This window comes from Neovison vison, chromosome 11, assembly GCF_020171115.1.
Source record: "Neovison vison isolate M4711 chromosome 11, ASM_NN_V1, whole genome shotgun sequence".
NCBI classification, from domain to species: Eukaryota; Metazoa; Chordata; class Mammalia; order Carnivora; family Mustelidae; genus Neogale; species Neogale vison.
Window position 1 is genome coordinate 139577183 of NC_058101.1, and position 20914 is coordinate 139598096.

At 39.6% G+C, this 20914-nt stretch overlaps 1 protein-coding gene across 6 annotated transcripts in view; it reads right to left on the minus strand.

The window, feature by feature from the left end:
• NEK1 (NIMA related kinase 1) overlaps positions 1-20914 on the minus strand; it is a 218471-nt gene that overhangs the window by 77611 nt on the left and 119946 nt on the right. For 5 of the 6 annotated variants that reach the window (XM_044224829.1, XM_044224832.1, XM_044224827.1 and 2 more), the window contains 3 exons: positions 6197-6328; positions 3803-3868; positions 3501-3729 (listed from right to left, as the gene is read on the minus strand). In XM_044224829.1, coding sequence (XP_044080764.1) covers positions 3501-3729; positions 3803-3868; positions 6197-6328 — 427 coding nt within the window. The remainder of the gene's footprint in view (positions 1-3500; positions 3730-3802; positions 3869-6196; positions 6329-20914) is intronic. The other variant, XM_044224833.1, reaches the window with a different exon arrangement.

Below are 20914 nucleotides of genomic sequence, written 5' to 3' on the forward strand. Positions count from 1 at the left end.
GCTAAACACACAAAAATTAAAAATTCTTAGTCTGTTTAAATTAAATTCCAAAACAGAGAAAGTTAATTTAAGATAGAAAAAATTTGGAGAAAAGTCCCCTCTGGGAGACTAGAAGCAGAAACTGACTGGGAAGAGGAATGAAACTTTTGTTTGGGAAGATGGTGATGTTCTATATTTTGAAAGGAGTGTGGGTTATGTAGGTGTAGGCATGTGTTAAAACTCAACAAATGGGGGCACCTAGGTGGTTCAGTTAGCTAAGCGTCTGACTCTTGATTTCGGCTTAGGTCCTCATGTCAGGATCATGAGATCAAGCCCTGTGTCAGGCTCTGTGCTGTCAAGCAGCCTGCTTAAGTTTCTCTCTCTCTCTCCCTCTCTCTCTGCTCTTCCTCACTGCTCATGTATGAATGTACTCTCTCTTTAAAAACAAATAAAAAATAACTCAGCAAATGTACTTTTAAAATATATGCATTTCATTATATGTAAATTTAATATTAAAAAAACAAACTTCTAAACAAATATTGAACTCTATTTAATGATATGTATACTATGAAGTACTTAGGACAAAGTATATCAACATCTGCAATGAACTTTAAACTGCATGAAAAAATAAGATACACTAATTGTTGGATATTAAGGTGGACAGATACGTGATCATATAAAGCACAGTAAAATATTAATCACATACTCTCAATGGAGAGTACATGGTGTACACTGTGAAATTATTTCAGGTTTGCTATGTTTGAAATTTTTCACAATAAAATGTTGAAAAACAGCCATGAGAAAGGATGAATATCCACCATTTGCACTGACATGGACGGAACTGCAGGGTATTATGCTAAGTGAAATAAGTTAAGCAGAGAAAGACAATTATATGGTTTCACTCATAGGTGGAACATAAGGAATAGGGCAGAGGACCACAGGAGAAGGGAAGGAAAACTGAACGGGAAGAAATCAGAGAGGGAGACAAACCATGAGAGACTCTGGACTCCAGGAGACAAACTGAGGGTTGCAGAGGGGAGGGAGGTGAAGGGATTGGGTAACAGGGTGATTGGTATTAAGGTGGGCATGTGTTGGGATGAGCACTGAGTGTTATACACAACTAATGAATCTAATGAATTGAACACCACTTCAAAAACTAATGATGTGGGCTAACTGAATGTAATAAAAAAAAAATAAAATGTTGAGAACAGTAAATCATGTAGATCATACAATGGACTATTAAATAGCTATAAAGAAGATATAGGAAATTTTTTAATGTAGAGATATGAAAAGATTTATAGAAGATATTTACATGTAAGATAAATACAACAAATGATACATAACATAAATGCAACATAAAGGTATATGTGTCTTTATTCAGATACACACACACACAAACACACACACAAAGGAGCTCAGAGGGATAAACAATGAACTACCTCAGTGGTTACCTGGTAACAAGGATGGAAATGGAATATACGATGACGTGGAGAGAAATTTTATACATTGTTTATACTATGTAAAAACATCACATAAATATATTGTATACTTAGGTTAAACACGATTTTTGAACTCATGAAAGAAAGTATTGTTCATATAACAGTATTAGTCTCATGCTAACTTTCAACATAAAAGTGCTTTTAATAAGGTAATGAGGTGTCTCAAATGTCCTCATCTTATTTGTCTGAGATAAGCCTATCTAATCATTCAAAATTACCAATTCTTGTGTTTCTGATCTGCATATAACCTTTCTTCCTAGTTTTTAAGAAAATATGGCAGGAAAAAAATATGGCAGGAATTTTTTCATCTTATATAAAACTTACTTGCATCTCTCTACCTTTGCCTTTATCCCAACCTGTCACACTGGTGTGAGTTTATTGTTTCAGAGGTGCTCTAAATCATTTACAACCCCATCACCTGAGAGATCTCTCAACATCAGTTGTGTTTATCAGCATGTTTATGTAATTAATGACCACTTTTATGCATAAAATATGTGCTACATGATAGGGAACACAAAACATGCAGCACAACTCCCATGAGAGAAGACAGAGGATTATCTCATGGGAGATGGCTACTGATTAATAATCAACACAAATATAACACAGATAATGGAATTATCTAACAAAGATTTTAAAAGTTATTATAAAAATTTTCCAGGAAACAATCATGAATGCTCTTTATAGCAATGAAAAATAGTCTGAAAAAAGAAATAGAAGCCATTAAAGAAAATTTTAAGAAATTCAAATTTCAATACCCCTAAATAAAATTTTACTGGAAACACAGCCATGCTAATACATTTGCATATTGTCTTTTGTTACTTTCACACTATATTAGAAAAATTCCAACAAGAGTCCTTATGGCCTGCGAAACCTAAAATTACTATCTGGTATTCACAGATAACAGTTGCTAACCCTTGTTTCAAAGACTGCACTCTGCACTCAGAGTAAATTCATACTGTTTCAGAGAGCCAATGAATAGTACCCTTCATGATCTGGCGCTGCTTACCTCCTTGAAGGCTTTTTACTTGCCATTCTTTGTCTTAACTTCTGAATTTTAGCCATCCATTCTGAATTATACCAGTTCCCTGAATTTTACACACTCTCTCACCTTGGTCCTGGTTATTCTATGCCTAAAACACTTGGCTTGGATTTTGTTTTAATTAACTATTTATTCCTCGGCTAATCCCTTTTTCCAGAAAGCATTTCCTTGGCTCCCCTAAGACTGATACATGTCCTAATACATATTCTTACAGTAGGCTATGATAATTTCTAGTATATTCCTTATCAATTACAATTGCCTCTATCTTGTCTCTCATTCCACCAGAACCTAAGCTCCTTAAGGGGAGGGATTACGTCTTAACCATTATTGTATCTTCATTGCTGAGGAATGTGTGGCGTTTAATGGGACTAAAAAGAACTGCTGAATAAGTAAATAAAAGAAAAGACACCACAGGTTAGAGTCTTTGAGCTTTTCTCGAATGCAAGAAAGAATTCTATGAAAACAGTCCATTAAAAATTACTTAAAACTGTATTTAGTTGGTTGACAATCAGACTTGCCCTTTCAGTATGTAAGCTCCAAAAAGCACATGCTTGCATTTATTATTGTATCTCTCTCTGTGGCTTGGAAAATGCATGAAAACTGTTGCTCAATAATTATTGCTTAATAAATAAATCATTAAGTGAGATCTTTTCCATACCCCTGGCTACATACCGAAGAGACCTGAGATTCTGTTAAAGTTTGCTACTTTCATTCTCAAACAGATTAAAGTAATACAATTGGTAGAAAGAGTTAAAGTAATACAATTTAAATATTTATCATTAGTTCCCACTCTCATACCACACACTATTGTAATAAAAAATCCTTGCTATTCTTAAGGCTGAATAGTTTTCTCCACTTTTCATATACAAAGAAATTTTTCTAGCCTCTCTCAATCCTTCTAAGTGTTCTTTCTTTCCAAGCATCCAGTCTACAAGTTTACATGTGTGCTAGACCATCATAGAATATCAACATTTTATACATACTTTCAGTAGCAGAGAAGGATGCGTCCAGTGTTAACTCATCCAAAGGAATGACAAGTTGACCTCCTGCCTCCCATTTCTTGCGATCAGATGAAACCGATTTTTCTTTTTCATGCTCTTTGGCATCTGCATTAACAACTATCTCACACGTATCAGAGTGACATTGTTTTTCTTTTTCATCTTCTTGAGCTTTAAGATTTTGATTTAATCTACGTAGTATTTCTCGCTTACTCTGAAACAGTTAAAGTGTTATATTTTAATATCTATACAATTAAGTAAAATGAGAATTTGAAAACTGTACTTACTGAAATAGCATTGTTAGTCTTCTGCATGTCTTCTGAGGTTTCCTGGGTATCAGTTAAACTTCTGTCCTATAAATACAGATAGTTACAGAGTAAGGAATGTTATTTTAAATGTCTACCTTAAAAACTTACATATTTTTATTACTTTTTGTTTTTCATTAGTTGCTCCTTGTCAATTTTTTTTATCCCTGTAAATTGTTAACATAGCTTCCTTCATTATCAGAAATGAGAAATAGTTACATATAATCAGGTAATAGATTTAATAGAAGGAGGGCCAATTCTCAATTATTTATCTTATTTTTAGATTACTGATCACATACATATTTATCTACATCTTCTTCCTTTTTGACATCTTTTTTTTGGTAATTTGGTAATTTTATTTCAATGGTAGAAATAAAAAGAAAGTTAACTGTCCCATTTTTTTTTTTTTTTAAGAGAGAGACTGTGCATGTACTCAAGGGAGGGGAAGGGGAAGAAGGGGAGAGAAAATCTTAAGCAGGTTCCACATACAGTGCAGAGCCCAATGTGGGGCTTGATCTCACCACCCTGAGATCATGACCAAAGCTGAAATCAAGAGTCAAATGCCTAACCAACTGATTACTCATATACTCTTTTAATCAAAGCTAGGGAGTTTTGGTGGATAAAGTAAGTCAGGCTAGGCTGTGTTATTTTGAAGCTGCCTTTATGTTTCATGTATATATATTCCTATAAAGCCATACTACCAAACATAATGGAGAATTGGCTTCTCTCCATAAGCAAAGAGAATAATAAAAATAAGTTCTGAGTCCTTTATACCAACAATAATATAAAGTCTGTCTTTTGATTAGTATAATCATAGTGATCTAGACCAACAAGAATTTTTAAACACATGAAAAGAAGTAGTTATGAAAGTTATGAAAGCAAAAGTATCTGAAAGATGCAAAGAAAGAACATTTTTTGAAGTTTTAAATAAGCAGTATTTACCAAGACAACACATAAAGAAAAACCTTTTCATTATACAGATTACCTCAAATTTTGTAATATTTGAGGAAAATACAAAAGAGTAGCGTGGTCAGTTTTAAAGTAATACATGTAAATGAGACAAAGAGCATTTTACCCAATAAAGTAGTCAGGAATTAGCAGTCGCTACAACCAGAGAGATGAACAGCTAGTTGAGATGTGAGACTGGGTACCAGGAAGGAAAACACACAGTGGTATCTAAAGTTGAAGTGAACAACGCAGCACACGCAAAATCGTTATCAGAAAGAAAAAGAGACTAAACCTACTGGAAGAACAATAGTTTGTATATGAAGTTCTTGAGAGTAACCAAGAAACTTGAATTTTCCTACTCAGTCTTATTTTAAGAAAAACACAAAGGCCATAAAAAAAATTGGTGTATCAGTAACATCAGTGTTGTCTGCAAAAACTTAATGAAACTCAGCAATTAAAAGGCAAAGACAATAAAAAAGAAAAGAGAAAATCAAGTTAATGTGTTATATAATTCAGTAGAATTTTCCTCTCCGTTGTGTTCAATTCTAGGCTGAAATTCCCTATGAAGGGCCCATTTCCTTTAATCTCAGCACAGAGTTTTCATTTTTTTTTTTAAAGATTTTTATTTATTTATCTGACAGAGAGAAAGATCACAAGTAGGCAGAGAGGCAGGCGGAGGGGGGAGGGAAGCAGGCTCCCTGCCAAGCGAGAGCCCAATGTAATGCCCCAATGTGGGGCTCGATCCCAGGACCCTGAGATCATGACCTGAGCCGAAGGCAGAGGCTTAACCCATTGAGCCACCCAGGCACCCCAAGTATTCATGTTTTAAATGAACACCTGACATATACTTCTAAGTTTAAACTTTTTACTTGCCCCAAATTCTTTGTTTCTGTATTCATATAGCATGATAGAGAGTCATTTGTAGAAGGTAAAAGAAATAATTGATGGATTAAGTGTAATTATATTAAATCTTCTAACATCTGTTGTGCCAAAAATTAAAAAATAAATATAAACATGTCTTGGACTTTATTCCTAAAGTTAATTAATTAAAGTACCAAAGAGACATTATTTAAATAAAAAATGAACATTTGTTTAAAAAAAAAAAAGGAATCTTTGTTAATTGTGAGAGCTGGGGTATAAAAATGTTTGTTGCATTATATTCTGTACATTTCTGTATACATTTTATTTGTTAAATACTCTTTTTGAGAGACAATCAGATAAATCTATTTTTATGTACTAGATGGTCCTAGATATAAACCTATGACCAGTGAGGCTCCAACACTCACAGTAAACCATACAAAAAAATCTTAAGAAGTTATTTTATTTTCCCTAGAAAAATTTAATACATTATGAATTAATGTAACTTCATTAAATTTAATCCTTCTAATAAACTTTCACTTTGAGGAGTTCTAAATTTAAGAAACTTACCAAACCCACTTCTTTCAAAGCTGAAGTCACAGAAATAACAGATCTCATCTGTTGCTTTGATGGAGAGCCACCTGTTTCATGTTGTCCCAAAGGTGGAGACATATCAGAATTCTTTACTCCTTTAGCCACCAACTATAATAAAGAATTTAAATACAATTGCAAATGTATAGTTGTATAAAGAGATAAAAATTTAAAAAAGTAAAAATATAAGATCACTGTTTATCCACTCTATCTAAAAGTACAGCTTTTTTCATTTCTCAATTTTTTTAAAAGATTTTATTTATTTATTTGACAGAGAGAGATCACAAGTAGGCAGAGAAGCAGGCAGAGAGAGGGAGAGGAAGGGAAGCAGGCTCCCCGCCTGGGATCATGACCTGAGCTGAAGGCAGAGGCTTTAAACCACTGAGCCACCCAGGTGCCCCTCATTTCTCAATTTTTATTGTAAATTTTAATTTTTATTGTAAATTGTAATTTTTATTGTGTGCTAAGTCTGAGGAAAGATCAGAAGAGAAAGAAACATCTCTGGCCTCAGATGTAAAATAATAAATCTCATGAAGTACTACATAACTCCTTTCTATTGCATTAACAGTGTTTAATGAAAATAACCTTTAAAAAAATCCTGACTTGTAAAAGACATTAAATTTTAATTCACTACAACATTTGATGGGAAAAGTATTTTACTTATTAATCTCACACTTCAAGGAGAAATTCTTGTGCAAATTCTAAAAGTTCAGTACAATCTTCTTGAAGTTTGAAGATCACCCGACATAAGAATCCTCATTATAGGAATGTCAACATATTGGAAGAATGGAAGAATGGAAGAAATGAAAGGTGCAAGTAACAAGATTTTAACTTCACCAAAAATATCACTTATTATAATCATATAATATATAATTCATTTTTATCTTACCATTTAGACTCTAAACAATATGAATGAACTAAGATACTGAACCATCAATAAATATAAGGAAATGGCATTCACAGATATGCTCACTGTAACATGGCAGCAAGTCTGCTCACTACTTCGTTCTCTCCTTCAAACCAGTAAACAAAAATTTCTACACATTTCAAATGCAACATTTACTGAACATCTTGTATTTATAAGTTAGCAAGACAATTATAATATCTAGTCTTCAGGACTCTCATTTTATACTAATATCCATGTTGTTCAAAAGAAGATGGTAGTAACGAACACAATAGTGAAGAACAAAGTTCAAGGATTTCTACTCAACTTCTTCAAGTCTTACTATAAAGCTCCAGTAATCAAGGCAGTATGGCACTGGTAAAGAACAAACAGACAAATAAATCAACATAACAGAATATACCTCAGAAACAGAATCACACAAATACAGTCAAATGATCTTTATCAAAGGAGCAAAGGCAACTCAATGGAGAAAGGACAGTCTTTACAACAAATGGTGATCAAACACCTAGACATCTCAGGCCAAAAAAAGGGGTGGGAGATCTAAACAGACTTTACACCTTTCACAAAAATTAACTCAAAATTCATTATAGACGTAAATATAAAATGCAAAACTATAAAAGTCCCAGAAGGTAACAAAGGAGAAAACCCAGATGATTTTGGATTTGGCAAGACTTTTTAGATACAACATCAAAGGTACAATTATGAGGGGCACCTGGGTGTCTCAGTAGGTTAAAGCCTCTGCTTTCAGCTCAGGTCATGATCCCAGGGTCCTGGGATCAAGCCCCTCATCAGGCTCTCTGCTCTGCAGGGAGTCTGCTTCCTCCTCTCTCTCTCTGCCTACTTGTGATCTCTGTCTGTCAAATAAATAAATAAAATATTAAAAAAGAAAGAAAGAAAAAAAAAAGGTACACTCATGAAAGACAGAATTAATAAGCTGGACTTCACCAAAATTCAAAACTTTTCCTTTGTGAAAGACACTGTTGAGAGAATAAGACAAGACACAGTCTGGGGGGTGCCTGGGTGGCTCAGTGGGTTAGACCCTCTGCCTTCAGCTCAGGTCATGATCCCAGGGTCCTGGGGTTGAGCCCTGCATCAGGCTCTCTGTTCAGGAGGGAGCCTGCCTCCCCCTCTCTCTCTTCCTGCCTCTCTGCCTACTTGTGATCTCTTTCTCTGTCAAATAAATAAATAAAATCTTAAAAAAAAAAAAAAAAAAAGACAGTCCGGGAGAAAATGTTTGCAAAACACATAAAGACTTAAAGTACCGTCAACCAATATATACAAAGAGCTCTTAAAACTCAACCATAAAAAAAACAAACCACCCAATTAACAAAATGTACTAAAAATCTGAACAGACATCTCACCAAAGACATATGCAAACAGCAAATAGGCATATGAAAAAATGCTCCACATCATATGTCATTTGGGAACTGCAAATAAAAATAATGTGATACTACCACATCTACTACAACAACTAAAATCCAAACCACTGAAGCACCAAATGCTGCTGAGGATGTGGAGCAACCAGAATTCTCATTCATATCTGATGGTAAGTCAAATGGTATAGTGGTTTGGAAAACAATTTGGCAGTTTCTTACAAAGTTACACAAATGTTAACCATGTAATCCAGAAATCACACTCCTTGGTATTTACCCAAAGAAGCTGAAAACTTATGTTCACACAAAAACCTGTACACAGATATTTATAGCAATTTTATTCACAATTACCAAAATTTAGAAGCAACCAAGATGTCCTTCAGTAACTAAATAGATTTTTTAAAAACTGGTACATACATGGAATATTATTCAGTGCTAAAAAGAAAGGAGCTATCAAGTCATGCAATGTCATAGAGGAATTTTAAATGCATATTACTAAACAAAAGAAGTCAATTTGAAAAGGCTATCTACTGTGTAAGGGCCTGGTTGGCCAGAGGGAGTCATTTTGTGTTTATGCGGTAAACTTAGATTGACCCTAAGCAGTAAACTTAGATTGACCCTGCCCCTCCCAGAGGAACTTACTTGCAAAGCCTAGACACAAGGGCGGGTCAGGCCAGGTGAAGACATCCAATCAGTGGGGCGGGCATATATCTACTAGGGTAAATTGAAATTCAATTGTTAATTGAATTTCGTGTGTTACCTAGCAGTTTTTTTCTGTGTGTGGCAGACCTAGCATGACTCTGTAGTTTTCTCTGTGTATTGCAATCTCATTGGCTACCTCTGTATAGCCCGGCTAAACTACCTCTATAAAAGTACGTCTGTGAGGCTGGGAGGGGTCGCCTCTTTGCAAGAGATAGCCCTGACTGGTCAGTTTGATTCTCGATGCTTGGCACGAAATAAAGCTTTGCTTGACCTTTGCTTTGTATCAGTCTTGCTCTTTGGTTACGGACTCTAACAACTGTATGATTCCAACCATATGACATTCCGGAATAGGCAAAAATGTGGACACAATAAAAAGATCAGTGGGGGCACATGAGTGGCTCAGTTGGTTAATTGTCTAACTTCAGCTCATGTCATGATCTCAGAGTCCTGGGATTAAGCCCCAATGTTGGGCTCCATGCTCAGTGAGGGGTCTGTTTCTCACTCCCTCTGCCCCTACCTAGGCTCATGCACGTGTTCTCGCTCTTTCTCTCTCTTTCAAATAATAAATAAAATCTTTTAAGAAAAAAACAGTAAAAAGATCAGTTGTTGCCAAAGGTTGGCAGAGGAGTAGTAGGAGGAATGAACAGGGAAAGCACAGAGAATTTTAGGAGAGTGAAAATACTCCATATGATATCATAATGATGGATACATGTCATCATACATTTGTCCAAGCCTACAGAATGTACAGGGCCAAGAGTGAGCTGTAATATAAACTACAGATTTTGAAAGATGATATGTGAACATAGGTTCATCAACTATAACAATGTACAACTCTGGTGAAGGATGCTGATTAATGGGAGAGGCTATATATGTGTCAGGGCAGGGGATGTATAAGAAGTCTCTATCTTCCTCTCAATTGTGCTGTGAACCAAAAACTACTCTAAAAAAATCCTTTATATATAAAAAAAGAAACACTGCAGAAACATTGCTCTAATCCATAGTTCAGCATTGTTGAAAAAGTATACTATTATTTAAGATGTTTTATAACTTAAGAAATCTAAAGCTAACACAAGTATTATCTCCTTAAAAGAGATAAGAGTATTCTGAAACTTTAAGATGGTTTTATTTCATACAGGATATTCAAAAAAGGTACCATAAATTCTAAGAAAATAAAGGCAACTTCTACCTGGTTCTGAAAAAATAGCAGCATTCTTAGAAAAGTATGTTATTTTTCTAGATTAGATGATTATTTTGAAGGGAACAGATTAATTTGGATGTACAAATGTAAGGGTGGGGCAGACTGAGTGGAGTCATCCAATCAGTAGGCCGTATGTATATCCACTGGGAAGGTTGGAATTCAATTGGCCACCTGTGTAGGGGCGGGGCTTAACCACCCCCATAAAGGTTGCTCTGCCAGGCTGCCAAGGGGGGCTGCTGCAGGAGAGCCGGGGCTCCTGCAGGAGGGCCGGGGCTGCTGCAGGAGGGCCGGGGGCTGCTGCAGGAGAGCGGTGGAGCCGAGTCTGCGGAGAGTGGAGCGAAGAGCGGTGAAGTCGGCGGAGAGCGGTGGAAGTCGCAGAAGAGCAGGGGAGTCAACGGTGTATAGAAGAGCTGTAACAGCTCTTGTAAGAGCTATAACCGCGTTTGGCGGTCCAGCCTCCAGCCTCCGGGGGCCCCGAGCCGCCGCCGGCAGCCTCCAGCCTCCGGCGGCGGCGCCGAGCCGTCGCCTGCAGCTTCCAGCCTCCGGCAGCGGCCCCGAGCGCCGCCGCCTGCAGCTTCCATCCTCCGGCGGCGGCCCCGAGCGCCGCCGCCTGCAGCTTCCATCCTCCGGCGGCGGCCCCGAGCGCCGCCGCCTGCAGCCTCCGGCGGCGGCCCCGAGCGCCGCCGCCTGCAGCTTCCAGCCTCCGGCGGCGGCCCCGAGCGCCGCCGCCTGCAGCCTCCGGCGGCGGCCCCGAGCGCCGCCGCCTGCAGCTTCCAGCCTCCGGCGGCGGCCCCGAGCGCCGCCGCCTGCAGCCTCCGGCGGCGACCCCAAACGCCGCCGTCTGCAGCCTGCAGCCTCCGGTGGCGGCCCCGAGCACCGCCGCCTGCAGCCTCCAGCCTCCGGCGGCGGCCCCGAGCGCCGCTGCCTGCAGCCTGCAGCCTTCTGCCGCCCCGAGCCACCGCCTGCAGCCTCCAGCCTCCGGCGGCGGCCCAGCAGTCCAGTTGTCAGCGGTCCCTCGACGCCTGTGGTCCTGAGACATCTGCGGTCCAGTTGTCAGCGGTCCCTCGATGCCTGCGGTCCAGTTGTCAGCGGTCCCTCGACGCCTGCGGTCCTGACACATCTGCGGTCCGGTTGTCAGCGGTCCCTCGACGCCTGCGGTCCTGAGACATCTGGGGTCCAGTTGTCAGCGGTCCCTCGACGCCTGCGGTCCTGATGCCTACAGACCCTAGAGGCCAGCAGTCGGTCCTGACACCTGCAGCCCCTAGATGCCAGCAGTCTGGAGGCGTAAGCAGCCCTGAGATGCCAACGGCCCCTAGACACCAGCAGCCTCGCTGCAAAATGCCTCGCCACCCCGAACCACAAGTGGCCTTGTCCGCAGTGGTGGCTTCCTCCGGGTGGAAGCCTGGTCAGAGTAGCATCGTGGGGAGCAGAGTCTGTGTCATCTGGGTTGTCCTCCTTGTCATTGTTGCTTCTTCGTCATTGGGAGTGGCCTCATCCAGGAAATGGTCTTGTCCAGAACAGCCTCTTCTTGGGAGCGGCCTTGTCCGGGGAGAAACTTCATTGAGCAGTGGCCTTGTCTTGGGAGTGGCCTCTTCTTGGGAACGGCTCCAATCATGGAGCGGCCTCATCTGTGGAGCAGCAACGTCATCTAGAGCGGCCTCGTCCAGAGTGGCCTTCTTGGAAGTGACCTTGTTGGGTTCATCGTCACCGCCTTTTCGTAAGAGGTAGCTCTGACCGGTAGTTTGATTCCTGATGCTTGGCGCGAAATAAAGTTTTGCTTGACCTTCGCTTTGTATCAGTCTCGTTCCTTTGATCACGGACCCTAACACAAACTCTTATCATTTTACTTAAGCCAATAAATACTTCTCTATTTATCCACAGTATAGTCAAGTGAATGTTTAAATTCACTTAAAGAAATGATTTTTATTTTTTTTTTTCTTTTGAGAGAGAGAGAGAGAGAGTTTGCATGGGTACAAGCATAAAGGTAGGGATGGAGAGATAATCTTAATAGAGAGATAATCTTAAGAAGACCACGCCCAGTGTGGAAACTGACACAGGGCTCCATCTTATAACCCTGAGATCACGACCTGAGCTGAAATTAAGAGTCAGTCACTTAACTGACTGAGCCACCCAGGCACCCTGATTTCTGCTATTTCAAAATTCACATCAGATTTACTTATCAAAATAGCAGAAATCAGAAATCTGATGTGATTTTTTGAGAGAAAAATATTCGATATTTGATAAAAATTAACCAACATATTCAAAGATGTTTTAAGTGCTGAGTACAGTGCCATATAATGGACATCCAAATTGAATGATACATGGCAACTATGTGACGTGACAGATGTATTAACTAGACTTACTGTGGTAACCGTTTCAGAATACATACATATATCAAATCATCATGTTATGTATCTTATACTTACACAATATTGTTTGACAACTATATCTCAGTAAAATTAGGGGGAAAAACTAATATACCGCAGACCAGAACTAACTCCAATAATTTTCTAACAAACAAAAGACAAAAACAAAATGGATCATATAATGCTTTCTTTCTAAGGACTATAAATTATAAGAGAAAGGGAAACATAAATCGATCAGTATGTTACAGAGAAATAAAAGTAGATAGATGTGTGTTAAATGGTCTGGAAGAAAAATAAACAAAAAGAGAGAGAGAGAGAGAAAGAGAGAGAGAGAGGGAAAGAACTGTGTAAAGCCAATAAGGGAGATGATGAGAGTGGCCTTTGCAGGGCAGCCAGTTTGAATAGCCATTCATTGTTTAAGGAGGTCATAAAATATAGTTCTAGTGGGACAATTCTACACTTAAATCACCAAACTCTCATTTACTAGTCCTGTGATTTTTCATGGTTTCTTATCCTCCTTGAACTTCAAACTTTTTCTCTTTAAATTGGGAATGCTACACTAATTATCTCCTTACTGTAGGGATTAAATGTGATAACTTATGTAAAGTGACAGTTGTATTCCTAATAAACAGTAGTAATTACACTTCAGTAAACATTTTTTTTAGTTTCTATTAAATAAGGTTATTTGGCTTAAGTATTAAAAGTCTGATTTTAGACCCTGACAAAATAAAAAAATGGGCTTTGTTCAAATGGCTAATAATTGGCATATAGTCTATTATCTAAGACAACCTGACAGACAATCTGAATCAGGCAATCTAATTCAATGTGTAAGACAGAGTTAATGTTACCTTGATAATAATGACCTTCAGCAGCTTTCAATAAATGCTTATAATAAACATATACTAGTCTCTCCTGTGGGTCAACTAAACTAAACAGATCCTAAGACCCGAAATAATAAACACACAGAAAAAGTCAGACATAATGAAATCTAAACCAAAGAACAGACTGCCCTACAAAGTATTCCAATTACTTAATAACAAAACTATGTCAGTTAACAAAAATAGAAAGGTAATTCAGAGTAACTACTGAGGTGTTGAAACATCATTATAAGCCCAGGTAACACATACCACTACCTGATTAGTACAACAGGAGCTGGGCCTTCTATATAAACATAACGGATATATTATTCCTAACCTGAATGTTAAGGCTATTCAATGTTAACCAGATCTTGAGACAGAATAACTTATTTTTAAATTGTTAAAAGAGAAAACACTAGACTGAGTTCTTAATTCAGGAAGCTCATCCAGCGACAGAAAACACAAAAATGAAACTAAGAAAACAAAACCAAGTTTCACAGACGATAAAGACATTAAAGCCTCAAAAAAAATTTTTTGTTGTTAAAATTTATTACCTAGTTACATCTAGTTAAGCACAGTTTTTCAAAATCCAAAGTAGGAAAAAAAAATGCAACAAAAATAAAACACTGACTTGAAAGTTTCATTAGGCAAGTTAAAAAAAATAATCTGCTTTAGGGGCTATTTTCCCCAGCCATTTTCTCACTAAGTTCCTAAATTCAAGACTTTTCTACTTACATCACCATAAAAAGTTTTTAATTATCACTGTAAAATTGCTTATATTTTATCTGTCAATTGTATCTCTTTCAATTTCCTGAAAAATTAATCAGCAGTGCCACCAAATGACAAAAGGCAAAATATTACCAAACAGTGAGTCCAGGTTTATAAACACATGAAACTATCGGTTTACCTATTCTTGAAGCATAAATATAAAATCTACTTCACCTCTAAATTCTGAATGACTTAAAGATTTTATTTATGTTGGGAAAATTTTAAATTGGCCTGATTCCATATTTTGAATATAGAGCAATTTCACACATAATTTTATATAACTTAAATATACTTAATTTTATATAACTTAAATATACAGTTAAATTTTATTAAATTCACATTTAACCTCTTAAAAACTCATCGTTGAAGAACTAAAAATACAGAAGTATTTTTTCTGAATAATCTTTATGAACTGGTAATGCTATAATGTATTTATAAGAATGTCTATGAATAAGAACAGGGTGGCCAGAAAAGTATTTCTCTATCCTGGAAGGAAGCCTTATGGAACTTTATGGCAGATCCAAAGACTAGGACAAAGACAGAAACAAAAATGAAACAGACAAGGAAAGAGATAAATGCAGTGAAAAAAGAATTCCTCATACTCAAAAACAGTCTCTCACCAAATCAACACATATTTTCCTTGATTGTTTTTAATTTCATTTTAATTATTAAATGCATTGCTACTCTTTTTAAAAATTTATTTATTTATTAATTTGACAGAAAGAGAGAATGAGAGAGGGATCACAAGCAGGGGGAGTACGAGAGGGAGAAGCAGGCTTCCCACTGAGCAGGGACCTGATGGGGCTGGATCCCAGAACCCTGAGATCATGGACTCAAGCTGAAGGCAGACACTTAAATGATTGAGCCACCCAGGAGCCCCTAAATGCATTGCTACTCTTAAAAAGCTTTCCTCCTGGGGTGCCTGGGTGGCTCAGTGGGTTAAGTCTCTGTCTTTGGCTCATGTCATGATCTCAGGGTCCTGGGATGGAGTCCCGCATTGGGCTTTCTGCTCAGCAGGGAGCCTGCTTCCTCCTCTCTCTCTCTCTCTGCCTGCCTCTCAGCCTACTTGTGATCTTTGTCTGTCAAATAAATAAATAAAATCTTAAAAAAAAAAAAAGCTTTCTTCCTTACGTTTCACTCAGAATATGAGCATATATGCCAACTGAGAAAAGCAATACTATATTATCTGGGGGAAAAAACTATCACAACACATGAACACATGAAAATTTTTCTTCATTTTAAAATCCTATGCTGTACTATATATATTTTTTAAAGATTACATTTATTTATTTGCCAGAGAGAGAGAGAGAGAGAGCGAGCACAGGCAGGCAGAGTGGCAGCGGAGGCAGAGGGAGAAACAGGCTCCCCGCCAAGCAAGGAGCCTGATGAGGGACTCGATCCCAGGACACTGGGATCATGACCTGAGCCGAAGGCAGCCGCTTAACCAACTGAGCCGCCCAGGCATCCCTGTACTATAATTTTTATACTGAAATATGTCAAAAAGAAAATTCCATAAAATGGGCCTTACATGCCAAAGAATCAGAATAATTAAGGCAATGATTTCTATAATTGTTAGATCAATGATATTTTTGATAATCCATTGAAAGATATGTGGTCCTTAAAGGGAGAGTATCCAAGATCTATAAAGAACTTATCAAACTCAACCCCCAAAAAACAAATAATCCAGTCAACAAATGGGCAGAAGACATGAAAAGACACTTCTCCAAAGAAGACATACAAACGGCTAACAGACACATGAAAAAATGTTCAACATCACCAGTCATCAGGGAAATACAAATCAAAACCACATTGAGATACCACCTTATACCAGTCAGAATGGCTAAAATTAACAATACAGGAAACAACAAATATTAGTGAGGATGTGGAGAAAGGAGACCCCTCTTACGCTGTTGGCGGGAATGCAAGCTGGTGCAGCCACTTTGGAAAACAGTATGGAGGTTTCTCAAGATGTTAAAAATAGAGCTACCCTATGACTCAGCAATTGCACTACTAGGTATTTACCCCAAAAATGCAGATGTACTGAAAAGAAGGAGCACTGCATCCCAGTGTTCATAGCAGCAATGTCCACAATAGTGAAACTGTAGAAGGAGCCGAGATGTCCCTCAATAGATGAATGGATAAAGTTTTAAGTACCTAAATTATGAAGACTATTTTTCTAAATAACATACAGAATAATATTAGAGACCAAGACTTTCATTTAGGAGATAAGGAAATCAAGGCCCACAAACATTTAGTCAGTTTTCCAAACAGGCAAATTAACTGGCAGAGCTGAGACTAAAAATCAAGTATTCTGATTCTTAGACTCATTTTTTTTTCTCATGACACAAGAATGAATTTGTAAACCAATGTTTGAGCACTCCTCTATATATAACTCTGAAATGTCATGAGCCATAGAATTCCCAATGAATTTGTGTTATTACTCACCAGATGCCAGGCTAAGCATTTTACAAGGTAAATCAGGGTCCTTTGGTTGAAAAAAAAAAAAGAAACTAATTCTGGAGGAAAGGAGGGGAGTAAGGGCAAAGAAGAAGAGAGAAAAGAACTGTAAAATTATAAAAGCAAAGGGAAACCCTCCAAATATGGGTGAACCTAAGTAGCGAAACTTATTGTTTTCATCATGTTCTCTTACTGGATTCCATAAACTTCAAATCTTTTGCTATTATGCTCCAGCTTTAAGCCCTGGGAGATGATTCATTTGGTCTACTTTAGATGGCATGCCTATCTTTTAGCTAGGAGAAGCCAGAATACCTTGTTTGACAGTCTTACCAAAGAAGCACACAATAATCCCCCCAAATGAAAATGGGTTGCTTGCCTGTTGGACCTGACAAGTCAGGCACACTGCCATGATCTAAAGCTGCCACCATACAAATACTTCTAAAAGAACTTGAGGAAATATAAAGTTGTCCCATACTAGGAACTAGTATTCTCTATCAATAATAAAATCATAAAAGCTTTCATTTGTGCACACTTTAGAACTATCCAAGACAGATACACTATTAACAGAGAAAACGCATACAGAGAAAAAACTTTATACTGGTTTAAAAGGCTTAGAAAGCAAAGACTTTGGCGGGGGGGCAGGGGGTGTTCCTGGACTATACTTTAACTATATGGATGCTCTTGAAAATGCATTGGTTGGATGGGTGAGGTGTACCTAGTGCATCCTCTGGAAAGAGAAGCCAAGCTCCAATTGACTATCTGAGGAAACAGAACTGTGCTATTATACAGCTGCCTAGTAATAAAAGTATTATATGAGAATGTATAGTACCTGCTGAGAGCTGAACTAATGTTGGTCATAATTTATAAAATGTACTTGTTGACATATAAAATCTAACACACTTCCAGAGGTGCTCCCCTGTTCCTCTCCCTCTGCCTACTCTACCATTACGACAACCACCTGTGAAACTTCTGCTGCTATTGCTTAGGGAAAGTTAACTAAATGCATCAGAGGAGCAGCAGTGAAATAGGGTTCCTCAGCCTTAGTGGAATCCTGATTCTCTGATATTCTTGAAAACTTTCATGTCAAAAAAACTTATCTTGCAGACCTCTCTGAAAACACTGTTAATGTCCAGTGACACTTGGAACGGGGAGCATAATTGAAATTGATCTCATGATATGTCTGATTAAATGGATGAGATTATGTGGCCGTAAGGGCCTACTTAGCCAGAGGGAGTCATTTTGTGTTTATGCAGTGAACTAAGATTGACCCTACCCCTCCCAGAGGAACTTACTAGCAAAGCCTAGATACAAAGGCGGGTCAGGCCAGGAGAAGACATCCAATCAGTAGGGGCACATATATCTACTAGAGTAAATTGAAATTCATCTGGCCACCCGTGTGTAACCTAGCATGACTGCAGTTTTCTCTGTGTATTGCAATCTCATTGGCCACCTGTGTATAGCCAGGCTCAACTACCTCTATAATAGTTAGTCTGTGAGGCTGAGAGGGGTCGCCTCTTTGTAAGAGATGCCCCCAACCAGTCAATTTGATTCTTGATGCTTGATGCGAAATAAAGCTTTGCTTGACTTTTGCTTTGTATCAGTCTTGCTCCTAACACTGGGGGCTCGTCCGGGATCAAACGATGAGAACTGAGCCAGTATTAGAATTTCTGGGAAAACTCTCCGGAGGGAAGATCTCGGGATCCTGTCTGTCTGGTTGTGGAGCTCCAGGGTATAGCCCACCAGGGATAAGCTGGACGCAGCCATGCTCCCCAGGGCTGGAGTGGATGCAGGGATGCCCCATCTCCACTGGTAATCAACAGGGGGTTTGAGTCCCCCTGGGCAGTCAAGGGGTTTGAGTCCCCCTAGGCGGTCGGGGGGTTCAAGTCCCCCTGGGCGGTCAGGGGGTTCGAGTCCCCTGGGTGGTCAGGGGGTTCGAGTCCCCCAGGCGATCAAAAGATCAAGAAAGTCCCCACCGGTGGCAGGTTCTGGGTAAGGACCGCTGGGCCTGCGGTTGTCTTTGTTTTGTCCTTCTGTTGTCTGTCGTGCTGTTTGTTGTGTTTGCAGAGAAAGTCCCCACCAGCAGCAGACTCTGGACAAGGATCACTGGGCCTGCAGTTGTCTTTGTCTCATCTTTTTGTTGTCTGTTGTGTTGTTTATTGTGTTTGGAGAAATGGGGCAAGTGGGGAGTAAAGGACCTGTGACACCCCTAAGTCTTGTTCTCCAGCATTTCAAGGATTTTCAAGGTAAAGCCACCCAGTCGGGTGACAAGGTTTACCTGGGAAAACTAAAAACATTCTGCCCACTTTCTCCCCAGGGTGGCCACTGGAGGGAACGTTTACCTTGGCTCAGATCTACTCCACCCAGAGTGAGGTCTTCAATTTCCATCGAGACCAAATACCATACATCGTGGCCTGGCGATATATGATAGTAGAGCCACCATCATGGCTCAAGTCTCACCTTCCCCCTGCTAACGAAACCATCTCTCTCCCTCTAAGGCAGGTAAGACTAGCAAAACCAGAACAGAAAGATGAGGGGGAACCAGGGAAGAAGACCATCCTACCTCCATCGGATGTGGAGGTTGTGGAATTCCGCCCCCCTTATCTGTCCCCTAAACCTGACTCTCAGTCCTGAGATGCCTTTTCTAGTCCACCTCATACGCAGTCGGGGTCCAACTATGGGACCACCAAGTAGAAAGACCTCCCTGATCCTTCCCCCTTCCTCTATCCCCCTCTGCCTCCCTTTACCTCGCCAATGCTGCCTCTCCATGAGGTTGTTCTACCAGACAGGAGAGGGCGCCCCCATCTAACCTATATCCCTTTCTCCTCTTCTGACATCTATAACTAACTGGAAGGCCCAACACAAATCCTTTTCTGTCCACCCTCAGGATTTAATTAGTCTCTTGGAGACTGTCTTTCTTACCCACCAGCCCACCTGGGTGGATATTCAACAGCTCCTTATGGCTCTCTTTAACGCGGAAGAGAGGGATCACATCATTTGACAAACCCATAAGGTGATAAGTGAGAGACTTGGCAGGGACCTCAATCCCCAGCGGATGGAGGACTACTGCCCAAGAGAACCTCCAGACTGGGAGCCAAACTCCAATGAAGGTAAGGAGAGCCTACGCTTCCACCGCCAGACCCTAGGAGGAGGCCTCTGTGCAGCTGCAAGGAGACCCATGAATTTATCTAAAATTAGTATGGTGACTCAAGGTAAAAATGAGTCTCCAGGAGCTTTCCTAGAAAGGCTTACTGAAGCCTATAAAATGTATAGCCCGATCAACCCTGAGGCACCTGAAAATCAGAGGGCAGTGAATCTTGCTTTTGCCAGTCAGTCAGCCCCAGATATAGGGAGAAAACTTCAGAAAATTGAAGGATTTGAAGGGAAGAATCTGACTGAGTTAGTGAGAATAGCAGAAAAGGTGTTTAACAACAGGGATGCACAGGAGTAAGTTTTTGGCATTACATGAGGCAGGGAAGGGATGGTAAATGGAAGGAAAAGCCTAAGCACAGAGAAGGCAGGTGGAAGATTTAGATTAAATCAGTGCGCTTACTGTAAGGAAAAAGGACATTGGGCTAGGGAGTGCCCCGAAAGGAAGACGGCCATACTGGCCTCCAGAGACTGAAGGGGCCGTGGTTCAGAGCCCCTCCCTGAACCTCAGGTAAAAGTTGAAGTACAGGGGAAATCAACTGAAACCCATGGGAAAACTATCTGGAGAGGAAGTCTGGGTACAAGGGGCGAATGGCATAAAAAGACATAAATGGACAACTGTGCAGATGTTTGTGGCAGCAATAAATGAATACCTTCTTTACGAGCCAGTCTCAAAACCAGAGGAGACAAAGCTGGGGGGAGCCTTCTCCAAACCCTACAGGTCGAGTTTCCCGAAGTCTGGGCAGAAGGGAAACCCCCTGGATTGGCCAAGGGACAGCTTCTAGTGGTGGTACAATTAAAAGCGATGGCTATGGCTGTTCACGTCTGGCAGTACTCCCTCCCGTGAGAAGCAAAGGAAAGGATCAGAAAGCACATTAACCACCTCTGAGGAGATGGGATCCTAGTTCCTTGTAAATCTCCATGG